The 23,213-nt window shown below is 40.5% G+C and overlaps 2 protein-coding genes across 4 annotated transcripts in view; one reads left to right on the top strand and one right to left on the bottom strand.

Moving 5' to 3' along the window:
* PREPL (prolyl endopeptidase-like) overlaps positions 1–12,569 on the top strand; it is a 45,866-nt gene extending 33,297 nt beyond the window's left edge. For all 3 annotated transcript variants that reach the window (XM_006839409.1, XM_006839410.1, XM_006839411.1), the window contains 6 exons: positions 3,446–3,621; positions 5,395–5,611; positions 9,331–9,480; positions 10,106–10,229; positions 11,201–11,274; positions 12,406–12,569. In XM_006839409.1, the coding sequence (XP_006839472.1) occupies positions 3,446–3,621; positions 5,395–5,611; positions 9,331–9,480; positions 10,106–10,229; positions 11,201–11,274; positions 12,406–12,495 (831 nt within the window). In that variant the 3' untranslated portion in view covers positions 12,496–12,569. The remainder of the gene's footprint in view (positions 1–3,445; positions 3,622–5,394; positions 5,612–9,330; positions 9,481–10,105; positions 10,230–11,200; positions 11,275–12,405) is intronic.
* Positions 12,570–13,219: 650 nt separating this feature from the next.
* SLC3A1 (solute carrier family 3 (amino acid transporter heavy chain), member 1) overlaps positions 13,220–23,213 on the bottom strand; it is a 79,303-nt gene continuing 69,309 nt past the window's right edge. Inside the window, exons 9-11 of the mRNA XM_006839408.1 lie at positions 18,151–18,318; positions 16,168–16,284; positions 13,220–13,672 (exon numbers count right to left, since the gene is read on the bottom strand). Of these exons, the coding sequence (XP_006839471.1) occupies positions 13,220–13,672; positions 16,168–16,284; positions 18,151–18,318 (738 nt within the window). The remainder of the gene's footprint in view (positions 13,673–16,167; positions 16,285–18,150; positions 18,319–23,213) is intronic.

The raw sequence follows: 23,213 nt of genomic DNA, 5'->3' as shown, positions 1-23,213 counted from the left end.
GCTTGGCTTTTGGCTGAAAGTTAAGCCACGGGGGTGAGTTCAGTTCTAAGCCAGAAGGCAGTAGTCTATGGGGTCCCACCAGTTTCTATCACATTAGTAAATCTGGTGTTTTTTATGATTTTACATTCTTATCCCACTCTATCCAGGACTTCCCACGTGATTTCTTACAGAGCAGTCAACAGTGGTAGCTGAACGCCATCTAATTCTGTTCTTGGAGTTACAGAGCCTGGGGTTCATTAGTCCATTAGTCATTTGGACTGATTGTTTTCTTGCAGTTTAGATTTTCTTCACTCTTCATTGCTCCACTAAGAAGAACAATAGTTACAACTTACATGATGGCTACTGCAAAAATATGAAACACCCAACCATCTCTCCCACAGCACTGCTTTTCTATTGGGTTCAATACTTTGCTGCATTGGCCACCCATAACCCAGACACCATACTCAAAATTTCAGAGTTTATTAAGGAAGTTAACAGGTTAGACAATTCAGGGTGAGACATACTCAGAGCAGTTCCAGTCAACTTCTGATAAATGCCCGTAGGATATACCATTCCAACACAGGCCTCAGCCTGAAGGTATTCGGCTTAGCTCCTTGGGCCAACAAACATAGCTTCTCACTTAAATGCCTGGCGGCATCTCACTGTACAAGAAAGCTTCCTGCCCCAAATTATCAGCTTTACTTGCTCCGTGGTTGGGCAAATCCACTGCTCTGGCTCATACTTCAGTTCTTGGTTTTCCTTCTGCTGCTCTTCTGCCATTCCTTTGTTGTCACAGTATTTTGTCCCTGGGTCAAGGAGGTTCAGTATGCAGGAATCAAAGAGTCCAAAGGACATGCTCCACTCCTGGCTCTACTTTTATGGTAGTGAGATCCCCCTTTAGTTTCTGAGAATGGTTCATTTTATGTCCATACCAGAAGTTCAAGTTTTTAAAATTACAATGAACTCTGCTAACATCTAGATCCGAATCATGCCATCCTCTCAGTATCTTCTCCCACCTTCTGTACCCAGACCCACAGGGTAGAAATGTTTGATGGGCATTACAGACTGTGGCTAGAAAAAACATTAGATCTGGGTGGGGAACATCCAGCCCACGAGCCAGACAAGGTCCACAAAAATCCATTGGTCTGGCCCTACCAAGGCAACCGCAGTTCCAGCCATCACATTTGTTGTAGTTAAGTGCCGTCAAGTCAGTGCCAACCCATAGAGAACCCTGTATAGAGCTTCCGAGGAGCAGCTGGTGAGCTTGAACCGCCATCCTTGTAGTTCAGATGGCTTTGCAGCCTGGCACATTAACCCACAGTGCCACACTAGGACATTGTTGTTGTTGTTGTTGTTAAGTGCCATCGAGTCAGTTCCGACCCATAGCGACCCTGTACAGGGTTTCCGAGGCTGTAAATCTTTACGGGAGCAGAACACCTCATCTTTCTCCCACGAAGCGGCTGGTAGTTTCGCACTGGCCTTAAGGTTCGCAGCCTGATTCGTAACCACTACGCTACCAGAGCTTAGGGGTGAGTTAATTAAATAGTTTACCAAATATGGAAGGCTAATTTTTAAGTTGATAATTTTGTATGGTCTGTGAATGATGTTGTAAATTTTGGCAGAAAACAGGTCCCCACCCCTGCATTAGCTAATTCACTACACCACAGCTGCTCACAAGTTTCTAAGACTCAGTCACTACTAATCTAAGTAGGATGCCAAGTACTTTTTGTGTGGACTATGTTATACCAATTGACTCTGGTGTCTCCCAAGGCTATGGTCCAGGGCCCCTACGTACAACAACTCATTTCCTCAGGGTCTTTGGTTATGGCTAAGAATTTTACATAACTTTGGCCCCCTGTGCACTATTATATTTGAGCACATAAAAATACATATGTAGAGATGTTCTCTGTCAAACCTGTACAGTATTTGTGGATGTAGTCCCACTCACGTTCCCACCCTGTTGAGATTGAGTGTCTTAACTGTGTCATCCACTGGTAGACTATTGTTGCTATTGTAGGACTGTGTATGTATTAGTTTTCACCTCGGTTACCTTTAACTCTCATGCTTCTCCCAGTGTCTTCCTTTGTCTTGTTCATTGTGTGCTGACCTCTCCTTCTCCACTTATTATCTCTTGCCTTTCCCTTTACCCAAGTTGCATGTCTACCTTCTAGTTAGTGGTGGTCTGCCTTCCTTTCCCTCCTACACCTGCTAACCTCCAAATAATGTTTCTTCTTGTGTGTGAACCTTTACTCATTTTTTACAACAGTGGTCTCATACAATACTTGGCCTTTGTGAAGGATTAATTTCACTCAGCATAATGTCCTCTTGGCTTATCCATGTTATGAAAGAGAAGAGTTCTACCTCATTTGATCACAGTTCGGTTTCCATTTATGGCCCTAAAATGAGGTTTTCAAATGAGAATGACAGAAGTAGGAACTGGTTAGGTTGTTTTCCTTGCATAAAACTGCTATTGTTCTTACATGCCATCAAGTTAGTTTCGACTCATAGCAAGCAACCCTGCATAAGGTTTCTGAGGGTAGAAATCTTTACAGAAGCAGAGAACGCCTCATCTTTCTCCCATGAAGTAACTGGTAAATTCAAACTGCTGACCTTGTGGTTAGCAACCCAGCTCACAATCCACTACACTATCAGGACTCTGTGTCTAAAAACTTGTGAAGTGCCGTCGAGTCACAGGGTCATAGCGACGAGTGCCCCCAAAATAATAGCAGGTGCTGTTGGATTTGTTTCTTTAAGCAAGGTGAGAACCCACTTCTCATGCATTTTCTTTGCAAGGAAGCTCAGAAATAGTTCAGGATGTCTGGATTTTGTTTGTCCAGAAGGGCGCCAGGTATCAGTCATTTGGGACTGTGTTGGAGCGACACTACGGAATAGTTACATTCCCTAAAAATAATTTAAGTTTAAATAATTTACTGATACTCCCTTTAAACCTTTTGAAACGCATGTTAACTGTAAAATCCCCTTTAAACCTTTTGAAATTCATCTTAATAAGCCTTGAAGAGGATGTGGGCAGATGTCACAAAGCAGGTAAGGAGTTTCAGGTTCTAAGAGTTGAAAATCCTAACTAAAGCGGACAGAAGCACTTGAGCTAGGACTTGTTGAGTCAGCATATTTGTAAATATTCAAAGATGAGAAATGACTGTTCTGACCCTAGGCTTAAGAAGAATGCTTGCCAGAATTTCTAAATTTGGCATTTTGACTTGCTGTAAAAGAAAAATATTACAATAATAGTGGGTAGTGATGAACTCTTTAAAATCACTTCACCGTCATGAAAGGTTGCATTTAAATAAAATGGTAGGAACCATAACGCTCTTGTTTTACATGAAATTTTATTAAACAGCAAGAAGCGGAAGAGAGGCAGTGAGGGTGTACTTCATTGTACTTCAGTTTGAGACAAAACTGTTTTTAAAGACTGTCCTTTACATGTGTAATCGTTCTTCATTTCTAGGATGGAAAATTAGTGCCAATGACCGTTTTCCACAAAACGGATTCAGAAGACTTGCAGAAGAAACCTCTCCTGCTACATGTATATGGAGCTTATGGAATGGACTTGAAAATGAATTTCAGACCGGAAAGACGGGTGTTGGTTGATGATGGATGGATATTAGCATATTGCCATGTTCGGTGAGTCAGCCCCTGGCATATGAACAGTTAGTTCAAGGTTGTGTAACGAATGTCCGGAATAACTAATGTATTGAGCAGCAAAAGCTTAGTTTTTCATTTGTATTGTTGAATTTATCCATATGTAAACCTGAACTGGTATGGCACTGTGAATTAATGCGCCAGACTGCAAAGCCATTTGAACTGCAAGGTTGGCAGGTCAGGCTCACCAGCTGCTCCTCAGAAACCCTATACAGGGTCGCTATGGGTCAGAACCGACTCTACAGCACTTCACGACAACAGCAAACCTGTACTAGTAGTAACTAGTTGATTCAAAGAGCAAAAAGGTAGATTCTTAGGATTTTTTAATAGATGCGTCTTTCTGCAATGAGTCGCATTGTTTCTGAGTAAGTCTCCTCAATGACAGTGTTCCTAAAGTAGCCTCTTACTCTGGTCTTCTTTTGGGTCTAACATCCATTCTATTGGTTCCATTCTATTGCTTCCAAGACACACATTTTATGTCCCAGCTTAAAATCCGTCACCACTTCCCATCAGCCTCCCTAGCATCTGGCTTCTCTCTGTAACGGCCTCTACTATTATTACTCCCACAAACATTCCCAAGCTAGGCTCCAGCCATACTCCTCATAAAGAAACGTGTAGCTGACCTCCCTCCTCTCAGACGGCATTCTCTTTGACCTCTGTGCCCTTGCACGTACAGACTGTGTCGTCTTTGCATCATTACTTACTTGTCCTGCTCCTCTGAGAAAGCATGTTCGTCCTTTAAGACCCAGCTTGGGCAGCAATTTCTTGTGATCCTGAGTGGTGTGGTATACAGGCTACCAACCTGACAACGGGGTGCTCTTTTCTGTACTTCTCAATGCCTTAAAGAAGTCCTGGTGTGGCGTTGTAGCATAAGCACTGGACCACAAGGTTAGTTTGAGCCACAAGGTGGCAGTTCAAACCCACCAGCCGCTCCTCAGAAACCCTATGCAGCATCTCTGTGACTCATAACCAATGGCACTTGACAACAGCAACCATACTACCTGAAATATACTGGTTTTCTGGCAGTGACTGCATTGTTTGCTAACTCTTTTGGTTTTCTTTCCCCACAAAATTGTGATCCTTTCCAGGGCAGAAGAATTTTACTCATTTATGTTTTTAAGATCAGTAGTAGGAAGTCACTCAAAACGTATGTTAAATCAAGCTTTGATTGGCTATGTGTATCCGGGATGTACTTTTATATACTCTACTACTTCTATTAGGGAGACCTGGTGTGGCGCTGGAGGATAAGCATTGGACTGCTAACTGCAGGTTGGCGGTTCAAACCCAGCTACTTCTCGGAAACCCTCTACAGGGTTGCTGTGAGTTGGAACTGACTCAACAGCACTTAACACCACCAGTGTAGCTCAGGCATATATGTTTATAGGCTCTACTACATGTATCAGGCAAGCTTTTCCAATAAAGAGCAAGCTAGTAAATATTGCAAGCTTTCGGACCACGTAGGGTCTCTATCACATACGATGGGGCTTCAAAAAGTTTGAGGGAAATGAAATGAAAAGATAATGGAATTTTTCCACAAATTTTTTGAAGCCCCTTCATTTTGGTTGGTGATGGCTGTTGTTTTTTATTTTCTAACCTAGCAAAAATATAAAAACCATTTGTAGCTCAAGGACCACGTAGAAACAGGCTTCCAGATGGGTCTGACCCACAGGGTGTTGTTTTCTGATTCTGATGTTTGTCATTAATGAACACATGTACTTTTTCCCCCGCTAAAACGTTTTTGCCCTTTAATTTCAGGGGTGGTGGTGAGTTAGGCCTCCAGTGGCACGCTGATGGCCGTCTAACTAAAAAACTCAATGGCCTTGCTGACTTAGAGGCTTGCATTAAGACGCTTCATGGCCAAGGCTTTTCTCAGCCAAGCCTAACTACCCTGACTGCTTTCAGTGCTGGAGGGGTGCTTGTGGGAGCGTTGTGTAATTCTGACCCAGAGCTTCTGAGAGCTGTGACTTTGGAGGTGAGTACACTCGGAATCCACTGGTTAGAGAGGGGAAGGCGTGAAGCCATGGCATCTGTAGGAAAAAATGTTCTCTTACAGTTTGAGCCTGGCATAGGAGTATAACAAAACTTGTTTAAACACAGCAGTAACTGTAGAGGAACTCCTGAAGTTACGTAACCCAACTCTTCACCCTTCGCTTATTCTTCCTTGCCATTTTTCTTTACTGATTTCTAAAGATTTCCACTGAGAGATACTAAAGACTATCACTTTTGACTTACACGAACATTTAACATTGATAAGAAAAGAAACTGAGTGAAACTCACCAGCTCCAGAAGGTCAGGTCGAGCATGCTGTGACTCAGGAATTCCCAGAATCCTCTGTTTAGTCAGTGTTAACATTTATTGCCCATAAACACTTCAGACCTGGACTTGGGGCTCTCTGTAGGGTCTCCACTCTTACTTGTCTTACTGGGGCTAGTTTCCTATACTGTAATTGAAATAGCTTGTTTTTAAAAACACTCTGTAATCTTCTTCTGGTGTCCAGAATTACGAAGTTAAATTATAGAAGCTGATTTCCCCTCCATCTTTCTCCTACTTTCTAGTTAGGTACGGTCAGGAAGTAATGGCTCAGATGGAAGAGAGTAAAATCATTTTCTTATTTTGAAGGAGAGGAATTACACTGTGGGATTTTGCTAAGTTTTTTGAATAATCTGAATCGCATAAATCTATCAAAAAGAAATAGAAATAGTAAGTATAGCTTAAAACAAAAACCTCAAAATATAGAGGCGGAAGGAGCCCTTATGTATAAAGATAATAGTGGTAGAATTATTTTCAATAGAAAAACAATGTTAACCTTTGACTTTCAGAAATTATACTTGAAGAATTTCAACCATAGGAAAATTATCAGAAATGTTTGTAGAAGGATGGTTATCCCAGTTTGTTCATAATAGTGAAGAGTTGAAGACAGCCTTAATTAAGTCTTAATACTATGGGATTCCCATATCAGTCAGAGTTCTTAATTTCATGCACCCAACACCAACTAACTGAAGAAGAAAAGAAATGTATTGGGTAGTGTAGAAGGCTAAGCACTCAACTACTAGCCAAAATGTTGGTGGCTAGCACCCACTCAGAGGTGCCTAGTGATCTGCTACCTAAAGGAAGCCTTGGAAAACCCTATGGAGCACTTCTGCTTTGCACACATGGGGTTGTCATGAACTTAGATTAACTCAGCAGCAACTAAACAACATAGTAAGGGTAGGTATAGAAGCAGATTTAGTGAACGCACAGCCAGAAACATGTGCAAGAAAACACCGTAAAACAGGTCCAATCAAGTGCCACCACTGGGTACAAGACTCAGCACCCTGCCACAACCATTTCTGGAAACTGGATCTTCCAGAAACGGGAGATAGCTCCAGCACTCTCAGATGAATCCTCTATGAGCCCTGCTGTGAATCACTGACTTCCCATGCTGTTTCTGGAGCATACGTATCCAACTGGTACACCTACGTCATGTGGCTACTCTGGACTACAGAAAAGCTAAGAAAGGCAATTTTTGACATTTAACATTTCTGTAGTCAGAGTAGAGCTCTGTCTCGCTAGGTTGGGAACTTTCCAAATGAAAAAAGACTTCCAGATACTAATCAGTCAAAACAAAGACAGCTCTCTAGGCTAAAAGCAGAGTAACAGACAAGTATTAAGCTCAGTGAAAGAGCAGCCTCTATTTTATTACATTTTATATAACACTGGTTATGGGCCATCAATTCCTGATGTCAGTGCCTTCAGTGCAGCTTGGACTTTTTCCTTCAATACCATTGGTTCTTGATCATATGCTGCCTCTTGAAATGGTTGAACATTGACCATCTCTTTTTGGTACAGTGACTGTTGTGTCAAGAAATTTAGAAGGTAGCTATCAGGCCAACTGATTGGAAGAGACCCATATTTGTGCCCATTCCAAAGAAAGGCTGACCCAACAGAATGCAGAAATCATCAAACAATCTCATTAATATCACCAGTAAAATTTTGTTGAAGATATTCATTGGCATACACCTTGCTTGACAGAAAACTGCCAGAAATTCGATCCAGAGTAAGAACACATGTAGAACAAGGGATATCATTACTGACATCAGATGGAACTTGGTTGAAAACAGATAATACCAGAAAGATGTTTATTTGTACTTTGTTGAGTTTGGAGAGGCTTTTGACTATAAACTATTCATAACAAGGCAAAGATGGGTCTTCTAGAACACTTAATTGTGGTCATGTGAAATATGTACATAGATCAAGAGGCTGTCATTCTAACAGAGCAAGGGGAGACTGAATTGTTTAAGGTGTACATTCACCATAATTACTCAGTTTGTATGCTAAGCAGATAATTAAGAAACTGGATTATGTGAAGAAGAACATGGCATCAGGACTGTAGGAAGACTCATCAACATCCTATAATATGCAGATGACACAACTTTGCTTGCTGGAATGGAAAAAGGCTGAAGACTATAGTCTTTAGTATGGGTTGCACCTCAATGTAAAGGAAACAAAAATCCTCACAATTGGACCAATAAATCCTTTCATGATAAATGGATAAAAGACTGGTATTGTCAGAGACTACATTTTGATTGCATCTACAATCAACACTTTGTAGAAACAGCAGTCAAGAAATAAACTTAAATAATAAATAACATATTGCATTAAGCAGATCTGCTACAAAAGAGCTCTTTAAAGCTTTAAAATTACAAAGTTGTCAGTTTGAGGATTAAGGTGCACCTGACTAAAACCAGAGTGATTCTAGTCACCTAATATGCATGTGAGGAGTCCTGGTGTGGCGCTGTGGGTAAATGCGCCAGACTGCCAAGCCGTTTGAACTGCAAGGACAGCAGGTGAAGCTCACCAGCTGCTCAGAAACCCTCTACAGGGTGGCTGTGGGTTGGAACCGACTCAACGGCACTTAACAACAACAACAACATACATGTGAAAATTGGACAGTGAATAAAGAAGATTGTAGAAGAATCGATGCATTTGTATTACAGTGTTGGAGAAGAATCAAAAAGTACCATGGAGTGCCAGAAGAACACACAATTTGTGTTAGAAGCAGTCCAGCCAGAATGGTGCTTAGAAGCCAGAATGGTGAGACTTTGTCTCTCATAACTCTGGACACGTTATCAGGAGGGACCAGTTCCTGGAGAAGGACACCATGCTTGGTAAAATTGAGGGTTGGTGAAAAAGAGGAAGATCCCTGATGAGATGGGTTGAAGCAGTGGCAGCAGCAGTAGACTCAAACATTAACAATTGTGAGGATGGCAAAGATGAGGCAGTGTTTGGTTCTGTTGTGCCATAGGGTCACTGTGTTGGAACTGACTTGGAGGCACCTAACAACAACAGTTACGGGCTAGTAAAGAAACCCTGGTGGGACAGTGATTAAATACAGGCCTGCTGACTAACAGGCTGGCAGGTCAAACCCACCCAGTTGGTTCAAGGGAGGAAGACCGGGCAATTTGTTCCCATAAAGATTATAGTACAGAAAACCCTATTAGACAATTCAACTGTGTCATGTGGGGTCACCATGAGTTAACAATGACTCAACAGTACCCATGGGACCAGTGAGTGGTGTTTTTTCTTTTCTTCACTTCGGCTATTTTCCAGACTTTCTTCCATTAGGATTTATTATTGTCTTGTTTCATAAAGAACAGCGTTTCCCTGAAACTGCTTGGTAAGTGTTTACATTTCTCTGACTCTCTTTTTCAGGCCCCTTTCTTGGATGTTCTCAATACCATGATGGATACTACACTTCCTCTGACATTAGAAGAATTAGAAGAATGGGGGAATCCTTCATCTGATGAAAAACACAAGAATTACATAAAGCGTTACTGCCCCTATCAAAATATTAAGCCTCAGGTAGTAAAAGACAGTTATGATATATTATCCTGAAGTGGTATGGGAGATAAGCAAAAGGACACTTACTTGAGCTAAAGCAGGCACTAGGATTCTCGAGTAGTGCTATTTGTGACATACGCACACTTCTTTCAGCACCATCTCTGTGCATGCTGTGTCTTTGTTTCTGTTGGATATCCTTGGAATAGAGTTACCATGCCGTAATTACAAAATTTCATCAGATCATGGTCTCTCTCCTCAAGAAAAGACCATTCCAAGTAACAAGTGTCCTACAGGGCTTCCACCTGGTTTATTTTGGTTAACCCAGCTGCTGAGAATCTGCCTTTCCACCCAGATATTCTGAGTCAGAAGCTACATTGTAACAAGAATCATCTGGGGATCTTTAACTCTAGATTTTGTTTCAGTCTATGTGAATGGAAAGGCAGATTCTCAGCAGGAGAGTTGAACCATATGAGCTGGTTCAAAGCTCTGGTATTCTGATACTGTTACACTATTGATGTTTCCAGAATGTCAAGTGAGAAAAACTTGTAGCATTTACAGAAAAAAACTTGGTAGTAGTTGTTTTTCATGATCTATAAAGTGAAAGGAGGCCATACGGAATAAACTTTACACATTTATCTCGTTTTAGCATTATCCTTCAATTCACATCACAGCTTATGAAAACGATGAGCGTGTACCTCTAAAAGGAATTGTAAACTATACTGAGAAGCTCCAGGAAGCCATCGCAGAGCATGCTAAGGACACTGGGGAAGGTAGGAGACTGCCTAGAAACAGGAATCATGGCTAAACGGACTAGCAGCCTTAGCATCCTGCTTAGAGTGATGGAATTTAGCTTGTGGTTTAGGACAAACAGAGATTCTGCAGTTCACAACCCCGTTGCAGCATATAGACTAATTATGATGGCCTGGCTTTTTTTTTTAAAGGACAGTATTAAAATGAATTAGGCAGGGCACAAATTAGAAAAAAGTAAATTATAAATATTAAATACAAACTTGGAGATGGTACTGTCTATACATTCATTCAACAGTGTTTATTCTGCCATTATTTTTGGTTATTGTTAACTGCCATAGAGTCCGTTCTGATTCATAGCGACCCTGTATAAGGTTTCCAAGGAACAGCTGGTGAGTTTGAACTACCTACCTTGCAGTCTAGTGGTTATCTTGCAGCATCACACCAGCACTCCATTATTATTGGAGATCTCTAAAAAAACAGCATCTTAGGTTTTTACTTTGGGGTCTTGGTGCCCAAACTAGCTGCTTTCATGTACTCCAGATAGTCCTTTCCATTTCATTAAACATGAATTCCTTTTTCCTTGAAAACTGCTTGCCAAGACATTCTGGGTGCAAGGATGGGCAAGAACCACGAATAAATTTGTAGACAATCATCCTGTGATCCGCTCTCTGTCTGCCTCCCACCCATTGCTGTAGTTGGTGTCTCTGGGTCACAAAACTCAGATTCCACAGGGCCAGTCACTACCTCCTAGCTGACCACCTCGTCGTTCATGGTCCTCCAGGGTCTGGACATCTCGGTCCTGCTTGGTCAACCACTGGTCATCCTCCTGCTTTCCTGCCTTCCAAAATTTGTCTTCTCCTGCTTCCCTGCCCTCCCATTTTATTGTTGTTGATGGTGATTTATGCTTTTATTCTTTTACCAAGTGGAGTATGGGAAAGGAGAGGGGAGACAGGGATCTACTAACTAACCATTTTATATGGGACTCTTTCAGGTTATCAGGTCCCCAGTATTATTTTAGACATTCAGCCTGGAGGCAATCATGTGATTGAGGATTCCCACAAAAAGGTATGTAACGAAGCCCCCTCAGTTGACAGATCCCTCATAGAGATGTGTATGTATTTCATGAATTGTAGCAAGATTTGTGGCAGAGCCTTTACAACTATCAGGCCTAATTCTGAGCCCAAGAGGAGGGAGAGAGGAAGGAAAGTGAGACACCCAAGACAAAAAACTAGGTGCGCTCCTTTTAAAGGAGTGTTGTTGTTGTTGTTAAGTGCCGTTGAGTCGGTTCCGACCCATAGCGACCCTATTCAGGGTTTCCAAGGCTGTAAATCTTTACGGGAGCAGAAAGCCTCATCTTTCTCCCGTGGAGCGGCTGGTAGTTTCGAACTGCTTACCTTACGGTTCACAGCCCAATTCGTAACCACTACGCTACCAGTAGGAGACCCTTAAATCAGGGGAGGGTTAATGGCACCACACACACAGTCTCTCAGAAATCCACAGACTTAATGTATATTTCTTATGGTCTGTGTATTATGCGCTATACTTGCATAGATGCTGCTTATTCAGTATAAGACTAGAAGGCATTGAGCCAAAAGTGCAAGGCTTTCATGCCTGCTAGCGTAGCTTCAGCTACAGCTTCACAAATTTCCTCTTCTCCTTTAACAATGGTCTTTACACTGAATTCCTTTTTCTTGAAATGGTGGCCAACCACAGCTGCAGACCTCAATCTACAGAACATTGTGAAGCAGATCCAGCTTTATTCTTACAGTGACGTCATGACTTTTCTCTGCTTCTTAGGAGCACTTCCAGCATCACTAGTGGTACATCACATGGGCCCCATGGTGTTACACAAGGTTTACGGTATAACACTAAACTTGATAAAATATGTTTATTTCACTATGAGAGCCAAGAGATCACTTTTTACTGCATTCCCCAATTTACTGCTCACATGAAGATGGTTAGTATATTAGATGGCATTTTTAAAAATCTGCAAATTAAGTGGACCCAAGCAGTTCAGACCTGTGTTGTTCAAGGGTCAACTGTAATGGAATCTGAGCTGTTGGGATGCTCTGCCTCTGTCCTGAGTAAAAGTTCCCTTGCCATAAATTGCTGACTTCACAGTTAAGTGAAGGTGGGGACACCTAGACAGTGGAGTTTGACTACACAGGCCATCTAATTTTCCATTGTTTCTTCTAGATTACAGCCCAAATTAAATTCCTGTACGAGGAGCTTGGACTTGACAGCACCAATGTTTTTGAGGATCTTAAGAAATATTTAAAATTCTGAAATGACACACTCATCTGAGAATGAGAAACACACTGAAATATTTCGTGGTCTTACTTTCAATTGGGTTAGCAAAAGTGAGGGGTTTTATTGCAGTTATTAAAAATTTTGTAATTTGCTTCTCCAAATTGTGCTTAGTCTCCATCTTGTATGTACTGTTCTGTCCCCTGAGGCACATGCCCCTTAACCTAGAAAAGCAGTTTTCAAATCCTGCACCTTCCAAGGACATGGCATGGGAGCGAGGGAGGAGAGATTGGTAGCATCGGGCTCTGGGTGCCCCTCTTGTGTTTGTCTGTTTTACTTTGATTTTCTTGGAATAATTTACAATCCAATGCCCTGCCTCTTTACAAGGGAAGATTTTGAGACTCTGTAGCAGTGGCTTATCCTCCAATGTCTCTGACTGATCAGAAGAAAAAAGATAACATTCTTCATGTTAAAATTGATTCAATCTGTCACATAATCTGGGATCATAAGGTGTTCTGATCATCTTGGACTAATAAGATCTCGATAAAGTTACACGTTCCTGCAAGCGATGATTTTCTTTTAAATCTTTTATTCTTTATTTGAGAACCTTTCCTAAAGCAGTAGAATCCAAGCTAGAGAAGTATCTTAAGAAGTGACAACTACTCTTCATAAAGTTGACCCAGCAGCAAGCTGCACATAGAAGTTACTGTGAATGCCTGTGATAAAAACATGTGCCAGCGTCTTCATCTCTTACACAGAGAACTCAACACAAGTTGTGAAGTATGTCTAATGCACTGAAATAGCATGCTCGATTAGAAACAAAGCATTTATCTTTGAGAGCTGTTTGTTGATGAAGGAAATATTTTGTATTGTATTCAAGAATGAGTCCTTCTCCTTTGTCCAGTTTAATGGCAGTAGTTTCAACAGCACTGTCCTTGTTGGCAGAATTGGTACTTAACCGTATGCTCACAGTTGAGGGAAGTTCCGAGATCATTTCTGCTAGATTTACCACTGATGTTGATTCTCCAAAATTCAGAACCATGGTGAACACTCTGTTGAGGCCATCCAGCTCTCTCGTGTACACGACTACGTGGCTGTCATCCCCCACGTTTCCCACATGGCAAAACCAGCCCCTGTTAAGGAGCAGTTCATTGGCATGAAGTAAACTTAATTCCTGATACAACTTCAAAGTTGATCTCAACTGAGTGTTCTGGACCTATTTGGAAAAAAATAAAGGCTATTTACATAAATGTTTGATTCAAAGAATGTTTTAAAAATACTTTCGGTATCTAATAAGGAATTATTTCCTAACATACATGCATAAATTTCGCCCTTTAAAAGAAATACCAAATTGTAACTTTATAAACAGGTACAAATCTGCTTATGCAAATACCGATAGAAATCACAAACCTGGGCTTCTGCCAGTCCAGGAGTCCTTGCAGCGTACACACGTTCTGTTGCACCAAAGCCAGCGTAGCAGTAGAGATCAACTCAGACTCTACGGGGAACCCCACGTCTGTACTTGCAGTAACGGCTATTCAACCGGCTTAAGTCAAGTCACCTTACACTCCACGGTACTGCCAAAGACTAGGAAGCAGCCACGTGCCCAGGGACTCTGAGAACTAATGGTGAATTGTGCTGATCTTTTCGCTTTTTTTAAGGGTGATACATATGTTGCCATTGTACAAAAGATCCTGTAACTTCAGCAGACATGTATATTTTGCATAGCTAATGATGGAGAAAATTTGCAAAACAGGACACAAAGCAAAAAGATGCCTAAAGTAAAAGTTAGAAATTCTGGTGGGTTTTTTTGTTTGTTTGTTTGTTTGTTTGTTTGTTTTCATAAAAGTGATAAATGTCCATTAAAGAAGATTTGGTTTTTATTTTCTGTGATTCACATACTTCATTTGCTTTCCTCCACTAGCATTTCAAGCATTTTCCCCAATTGTTACATTGACTTCATTCATGTCATTTTAATGATAATAATCTTGGTTGAGCGTTTATACCATACTTAACAACTCAAGCATCCAGTATTTTCATATATTTTTAGTGTCTCCCTCCCACCTATTTTGGATTATTTCTGTAGAAGAGACATAAGAAAAACAGTTGCAAAAAGACAGGTCAAAGAGTATGGGCACTTGATAAATAATGCCAAATAAGTGTTCACAAGAGTTGATGCCAAATCATTACGTTGTACTCTTGCCAGCCATGTGTATTGGGGTGATGGTGGTTCTTGTTACTGTTGTTTGTGTGTGGGTGCCTAATATGTGGTCTTTACTGAATACTTAATGGATGTTTGAAAAAATGTTTATTCTCTGTTTATCAGCTCTAACGGTATTTATGGTATATGTATGTGACTTGTCAGAGTTATTAATATTTTCTATTGCCTTAGATAATGCATGAAAAGCACATAACTCAGTGCCACGCATAAGCAGTGCCCTCTAAGTGTTAGCTCTTGTTTGTATCTATTGGATATGTCCATTTCTAAAATGTGCTGAAGTCTTTCTCTGTAATTGTGGAGTTGTCCATTTCTCCTTGCATTTTTCAAAGTGTTTGATATATTTGAAGACTATTGTTAGATGCATAAAAACTCATGATTGTAGTGGAAATGTTCTTTTATCAATATTTTATTATTGCCTTTGTCTCATATTATGCTTTTCATATTGAATTCTATTTTGTCTGCTATTAAATATCTCTACACCTACTTTTTGTAACTGTATTTTTTGACTAGGGAATTCATGTTTCAGTCTGCCTGCTCATGGTTCTTTCTTTGCTGGTGTACATTTTTGTGAAGGATTTCTTAACGTATCAGACTCAAATCAGTCCATGGAAACAATTTAGACATAATGAAAATCGATACATATATTTCAGACACAAATGTTAAATACATACTGAATGCTTTCAGGGACCTATAAATATATAAAACAATAAGCTTATACTTCAGATATTCTCAGGGGAGTTTGGGGCAGGGAGCTATGGGCACATGGAGTTCTACATCAGAAATATCTGGAGAGATTTCCAAAATACTTAGCAGGTTGAGGTGATTCCAATAAGTTTCTTTACACCTAAACTGGCTTATATTGTGTTGTCTGGTGAAATGTTCACAAAACAGTGCAATCTCTGCTCACCTGAAGCCATCTAATTTTTTTTTCTTCCTGGTCTAAGCAGGATGTACTTAGCACTTGTCAGGAATTTATGGGTTTCTCTTTAAGAAATTGTTTGCCGACACTTGATTACTATGACAACAGATAACAGTATAGGCAACAGCCAAAGGCTGTACTTTTCCAGAACAGCTCCTTTTGGGATTATTCACATCTTTAGTTTTCTCAGATAAACAGCTCACTCTCAAGTGCACAAGATCTTGGATTTGTTTAATTGCTTTCTCCTTTCCTCCCTCCTTCCCTCTCCCTCATTCCAGCTTTCCTTTTGAGGGTAGCTGGGCTTGCTGAAAGACTTCCCAGTATGCTCATCTTAATGGCTCAGAGATTTTAGTAAAAATGTGTACTATGCATGGTGCTTCAGATGGTAAACTTGCATTCCAATTTGTATTTTCACAAAAACACAATTTACAAATTCTTTAACAAAACTACAAGAGAAGTTAGTGTGATGGCTTCAAAGAGTATCTGTTAGGTTTAGACAGACGGTGAGAATATGTTTTCAGTACACAAACCCAATAACCAGAATCTGCATGAATTTTTCACTGATACTTACATCAACATTCACCGTGTGGTAGTTGGAACTGATGGGTAACCAGGTGTGATTGCCTTCCGAAAACCCAGCATTTGAGCTGTTGTCCCACTGCATCGGTGACTTTGAGAGAAGGGTGTTCTATGTCAAAAGACAATTTTTAAAAAGTCTAATTATTCAACTAAATGTACTGGCCCTGATATACTTGATAAACATTGAATTACCTATTACCTGTTAGTGTTTGTTTTCATAGCATACACATGAAAAGACTTTGGCACTTAATACACAAGTCAGTTGCACACTTTAATTGGAAATTAATAATACCTTTAAGGAGCTATGGTAGCGTAGTGGTTACGAATCAGGCTGTGAACCGCAAGGTCAGCAGTTCAAAACTACCAGCTGCTTCGTGGGAGAAAGATGAGGCTTTCTGCTCCCTTAAAGATTTACAGCCTCCGAAACCCTCTTGATCGCTAGGGGTCGGAACCAACTCCGTGGCACTTAACACCACCACCACCAATAATACCTTTGGTTTAAATAGATTATAATAACTTTCATACCAAGGGGCTTCTAAAGGTTTGCAGAAAAGTTTCATTACCTTTCAACTTCATTTTACCAATAACTTTTTGAAGCCTTTCCTTTTTTCCCCTAAAAACATGTAAGACAGAATTTCTAAATGTGTTATTAGCAATTCTCAAGTTCGTCATTCAACCAGGATACTGTGATGAATTCAGGACGCTCCTGTGTACAAATGAGCCTGAATTCCAACCTACGTCTATCCACCTGGTTAGTGTGTATGGGTACACAGCCCCAAATTTAGGAGTTGAAATGTAAAAAGTTTCACCTTGAACATTGAAGTGGGGAAATTGGCTCTCATACAGTTGAATGCTAGCCATACAAATGAAACAGTCAAGATCAGTCATCTATTCAGCAACATAATTGTGACATCTGTAGCCTCAAAAACAAAAACCACTCAAGTCTGAGGGTGGCATTTCATTTGATATCATGGAAGGAAGAGTTTTTGCTATAACCAAATAAGACCTAGCAGGAAAGACAAAAACTAAGGAAATAAATACTCTTAACTTTTCGTGCTTCAGGTAGCGAGCACTGAACAATGTTCTGAACTCAGACACTGGTTCTCAAATTTGGGGGTGTATGGGCAGTCCATGGTACAAACAAGTTCCATTCCTGTGGCTTTAAGAAATTATGCGTACATGAGACCAGGTGCATACAATTCTTACTTAGCTGTAGAGTGATTGAAAAGTTGCACCTGTAGCCAACGAACGTGACGGTGAAGAATTTGTTGTGAATCGTTTGGTTCGTTCAACTCACAGCAACTCTGTCTAGTGTTTATGAGGAGCTGTTGGGTTTGAATGTCCAACCTTGTGGTTTGCTGTTGTTAATAGTCCAGTGCTTATCCTACATCGCCACACCAGGACTCCGAGGGCAAATTTTCATAACATCGAATAGCAGTAGGAATTACCCACAAGTCATACATTGGTAGCTTGAGGACTGCTTGGTAAAGAAGTGTGAGAATCTTTAGAACACAAATTCCTGGGGTAGCGTAGTGGTTACGAATCGGGCTGCGAACCTTAAGGTCAGCGGTTCGAAACTACCAGCTGCTCCGCGGGAGAAAGATGAGGCTTTCTACTCCTGTAAAGATTTACACCCTCGGAAACCCTATACAGGGTCGCTATGGGTCGGAACCGACTCTATGGCACATAACAACAACAACAACAACAACTCAGGTAGCTATGAGTCGGAACCGACTCCAAGCACATAACAACAACAACTCTTGAAATTCAATTGTATGTCCTACGAAGCAGTGTTCTGACAATATCCCCACAACCAGGAGAATGAACGGTTCTTAATGTATGATAATAAGAAAGAAAAACAAATTTAGCATACTTTTCAGCAATGGAATTGAAATTGTAAATTTTTCTGATTTGCCAAAAAAGCAAATACTTGATTTTACAGTTGTGGCACATAGCTAAGTTGTATTGAACTTACATAATCATAACTTTCAGTGAGATTTGTGGATAAAATATTTTCCATTCCTATTTCTTCCCCATAGTAAGTTATGGAGGTTCCAGGGAGCGTTAAAATGAGCATATTCATGACATTGACATATTCTTTCCCCAAACGAGAAGTCAAGCGAGAGTTACCAGGTCCACCAATCTGAAAGAGAGAAAGTTTTAAGAACATGGTTCTATACACAGTTTTATGGAAGATTTACTTCACAGAAAGTTGACCATGCACACAAACAAGGTAGCTGTGGGTACCTTGGCATCAGCAAGCCTGCATTTGAGCCCCAGCTCACATCTACTGTAACCAACTTACTGTCTTGTCTTGGCCACTGATCATCTACAAAACAGTGATAACAATATACCTCACAGTGATGCAATAAATAAGATCAAACTGCTAATCACAAGGTAGGTTGTTCTAACCCACCGGCTGCTTCTCGGAAACCCTATACAAGGTCACTTTAAGTCAGAACCGAGCCGATGTCGCTTAATAACAATGATATTCATATTGGGTCGTATTTGGATAAAAGGATAGTAACAGGAAGAGGTACATGTTTCTCCCCTATAGAAAGCAAGACAAGGGAAGAAAGTAGAAAATACAGCGGGAGAACGACTTCTGATGTGTCCTTTATTGTTTTGACTCTCTATTAAAAACAAATTCTAAAGTAAAAGAGAAATCAGCATTTTAAAAAGAAATGTGCACAATCCAGAAGGAAATTTTGAGATGTCCTTTAAATTTGTAAATATATTTCTATGCTAAATATTTATATGTATTATAAAACTTGGTCTTTATGTAAATAAGAGTTTATTTAAATCACCTGACAACTGTTTCCATACTCTCTCATAATGCAATCCCACGTGCATATATGGAAAGCGTGGCACTTTACTGCGTAAGAAGGATTTTCATGCTGACATTAAATGTTATTCCTCTTTACTGCAGTGCTGGTAGATATTATCCACCTGTTTACAAATGACAAAACAAGCTCTGAGAAATATCATTATTCAAGTTCACGGCATGAAAAAGAAATGTCTTTGTACTTGAGTCTGAGAATGGAAACTTGATTGTTAAAAGTCAGGCAAAGAAAAGTTTTGTTTTGCGTCAAACTCTGCTGCATCCTGTCATCCTTTGATTATCATGAGAGCATCTTTAAGAAACCGTGTGATTTTTCAAGCCTTCAGGACATACAGCATTTTCTGTTTCAGAATGAAAAGCAAGAAGCATTTCACACGTGATTCATAGCCATGGACACACATCTAGGTCTCTCACAGGCTGAGAGGCCCCGGTCACCTATAACCACATTATAAAATTTGTGATATAGAAGCAACTCTAGAATGGTGGGGTTAAGTGCCGTCAAGTCTGTTCCAACTCATAGTGACCCTGTACAGGGTTTCCAAGGAGTAGCTGCTGGGTTTGAACCATCAATCTTGTAGCTAGCATTTCAGTGCTTATGTACAGTGTCACACCAAGACTCCAGAATGGTGGCATAAGGACCTCTAAATATCTATACCTCAAATGAATGGCAGCACAAGGTGTTACAATCCATTTTCAGAACTCAGAAAATTAGCTAGCAGCTTGCAACAATCTGAGTAGTGTTTCTTTAAAACAACAACAAACAGACCTCAGTAAGAAAAGCAAGCTTTGTGCCATTTAAACTTGCCCTCCCTCCTCCCATTCATCTTTTTTAGGTCTGTTGAGTCAGAAGGTGGCACTAGCCAGGGAGTGGCTCTAGCTTATCAGGGACACTCTCCTTCCACCCAGAGGTGACTCCATGGTTCTGATAGAAACCAGGGAATGCTAAGTCATAGCTATGTGCGCCATCATATTAGAATGATGTCACACTGTTATATAACCTGTGGATTCTATTTGGCAAGATGCCTTGTTTGCTCTGCAGAAGTAATTAATGGTCTCCCCCATGTGAGAGATAGGGAACACAAACACATGGACAGACACAGAAGGGAGAATGGAGAACCTGGAGAAGAAAGAAAGAGATGAAGGGAAGAAAGCACAAGAGAACTCGCAGAGCTAAAGAAATGGAGAGGCACAAGAGACTACATGAGACTCCTTGCCCTCCACTGACCGCCGTTTTGTTGAATAAAGGAATGAGCTATCTCCCCACCACACCTCGAGTGTTCATTTGGCTTCCTGGTCCAGTGAACCTGTTGAGTTGGGGTGCTGAGGATCTCCAATCTCCCACTCTCCCCAATACAAGGTCTATGATAGCTAAAAAACCAACAGCCTTACAATTAGAATAGCTGTAAAGATCAGCAACCCAGCAGACACTGGAGAGGCCAGAATGGAATTCTCGTTAAGCGACATCAAGTCGTTTTCCAACTCACAGTCACCGTGTATAGGGTTTCTAAGGAATGGCTAGTGAAGGTGAACCACCAACGTAGAAGTTGAAATCAACCTTGCGGTCCAGTGTTTTATCCTACAGCACCACATCAGGACTTCGGAATGGATTTAGAGCTCATCAAAACTTCCATCCCCAGAGAACTCTCACTATGGCTGACCTTTCTGGAAGCTCATTGAAAAACTCCATTTCACAACTTTTTTTTTTATTTGACATGACGAGATGATTTTGTATAAACAGTGCTACCCCAGGGCATTGGTAGACAACATTAAGTGGCCTGTTTAACACTGCACCTGCCTGAGTATGACCAACCAGAGACTGATCAAAAAGCTAAAAAGGAAAACTTAAGAATGAAATACCTATAAGAACTTTGAAAAAGATCTAACATTCTTGGGAATGTAAAAAGCTACATCCATATACAGGGCTGTGTGCATGCTAAGTGTTGTGCAGATGCCCAGGAAAGAAACAAAGAAAGCCTTAATCCCTCACTTCTGGCTAACATTGAGATAGGAAGGGAAGACTAAGACAGCATTATTAACTACCAGACTAAAGGTAGGGATGCTTACTAGTTCAAGAGGAATCGCATTCATCAGAAAGAACCTTTCAAAATCTATCTTAAAGTACAATGCTGTCTGTGAGCTAGTATCTTCACAGGCTAATACTAAAGGCTAAAATGCATATACACCCACAAGGAATACTATTACACAAACTTATACATCAATCACTAAAGTCAGTGATGATGAAATTGAAAAATTCTACTAACTTCTTCAGTCTGAAATTGATCAAACATGTAATTGAGATGTATTAATAATTAATGATGATTGGAATGTGATGGTTGGAAACAAAGAGAAAGGATCCGTAGTTGGGAAACATGGCCTTGCTGGTAGAAATGCTGCTTGAGATTGCATGATAGAATTTTGCAACACCATTTATGTATTCATTGAAAATACTTTTTTAAAACCACATAAAAGGTGACAATACACATGACACTCACCAGATGGAATACAAAGAAATTCATTTACTGTATCTGTGGGAAAAGCCAGTAGAAAGGCTCAATATCATCAGACAAAACAAGGCCAGGGGTAAACCGTGGAACAGACTATCAATTGCTTATACGCAAAGTTAAAGCTTAAGCTGAAGAAAATTAAAACAAGTCCGTGAGAACCAAAATATGACTGTGAACATATTCCATATGAAGTTAAATAGCATCTCAAGAACAGATTTGAAGCATTAGAAACTAAAGACTGAAGACCAGAAGAGTTGTGAGATGCCATCAAGAACATCATACAGGAAGAAAGCATTAAACTCATTAAAAAGAGAAAACCAAAATGAATGTCAGAAGAGACTCTGAAACTTGTTTTCCATGATAGATGCAAAAGCAAATGGAAAAAATGAGGAGGTAAAACAGCTGAACAGAAAAAGGGCAACTCAAGAATACAAAGTACTATAGTGATATGTGCAAGGACCTGGGGTTAGAACCAAAAGGAAAGAACATCCTCAGAATTTCTCAAGCTGAAAGAACTGAAGAAAAATTTAAGCCTCTACTTGCAGTATTAAAGGATTTTACGAGTCAAGCTACCAACCTCAAGGTCAACAGTTTGAAACTACTAGCTGTTCCACAAGAGAAAGATGAGGCTTTCTACTCTTGTAAAGATTTACAGCCTCAGAAATCCTATACAGGGTCACTATGAGTCAGAACCGACTCCATGACACACCACCACCAGTACCACCGTGGGTAAAAAAAAAAATGGTGCAGAAAGCATCAAAAGAAGATGGAAGGGGAGAACAAACAAGATGGTGGATCTGGTAGAAGTGCAGTGAGGAGCTCAATGAGCAACAACACAGAACACTGGACCAAGCAGGAGGCTCAGGGGATGGTGCCAGAACTATGAACCACATATAAAGAAATACTTAGAAAGTTGGAAGGCTTACAGCTAGGGGAATTGGTAGCAGAAGCAAGAAATCCACTGCATTCTAATCCAAGGCACTCAACTGCTCCCAGAGCCACCATCTAGGGTGAGACTGAACTAGGAAGGATCAGAGCAGCCATGGACGACTGAAAGAACTGTGGAGATAAAGGTGTGGACACTCTTTATTTTTTGTACCTGTTCATTTGATCTCTTGCTGGCTGTGCACCTCCATTCTGGTGACTAGAGGGGGTGCCTAAGCAAGTAGATACCCCAACCCCATCCTCAGAGGGTTCTACTACTCATGTGCACAGATCTCCTCGAAATTTAAAGAGATAGTTTTCACTTAAGACCAAATGGCAGTGCAAAACAACCACAGCTGGCTCTGAACTGTTTATCACTAGGAAAAAGGCCTGAATGGGAATTGTGGAGCAGGACAGGCAGATTAAAAAAGAAATAGGCTGAAAATGAAATCTTGAATTATATCACAATGACCAACAGTGGCAACTTGAAATTTCTCAGAAAGAAGAGTGAAAAGAGAAGCCCATCTCTTGATCACATCTACCTGGAGGCAATCAGAAAGCATAAAAAATACCAAAATACACACCCATCTAAGTAATAAGGCCACAGAAAACACCTGAATATGCCTAAAAACCAGAAGCAGATGATCATATCAGCACATGTCCAGAAAGGAGAAAAAGTGACTGAGGCAAATGAGCTAGAAGTAGACCTACACTCCATACTGGAAGATGGGCAGGCTTTGGAAATGCCTGAGAAGGAATTCAGAAAAA

The sequence above is a fragment of the Chrysochloris asiatica genome, unplaced genomic scaffold, assembly GCF_000296735.1.
Source record: "Chrysochloris asiatica unplaced genomic scaffold, ChrAsi1.0 scaffold00024, whole genome shotgun sequence".
Taxonomy (NCBI): domain Eukaryota; kingdom Metazoa; phylum Chordata; class Mammalia; order Afrosoricida; family Chrysochloridae; genus Chrysochloris; species Chrysochloris asiatica.
The sequence above is the reverse complement of the archived record's forward strand: the minus strand, read 5'-3'. Positions and strand labels throughout refer to the sequence as shown.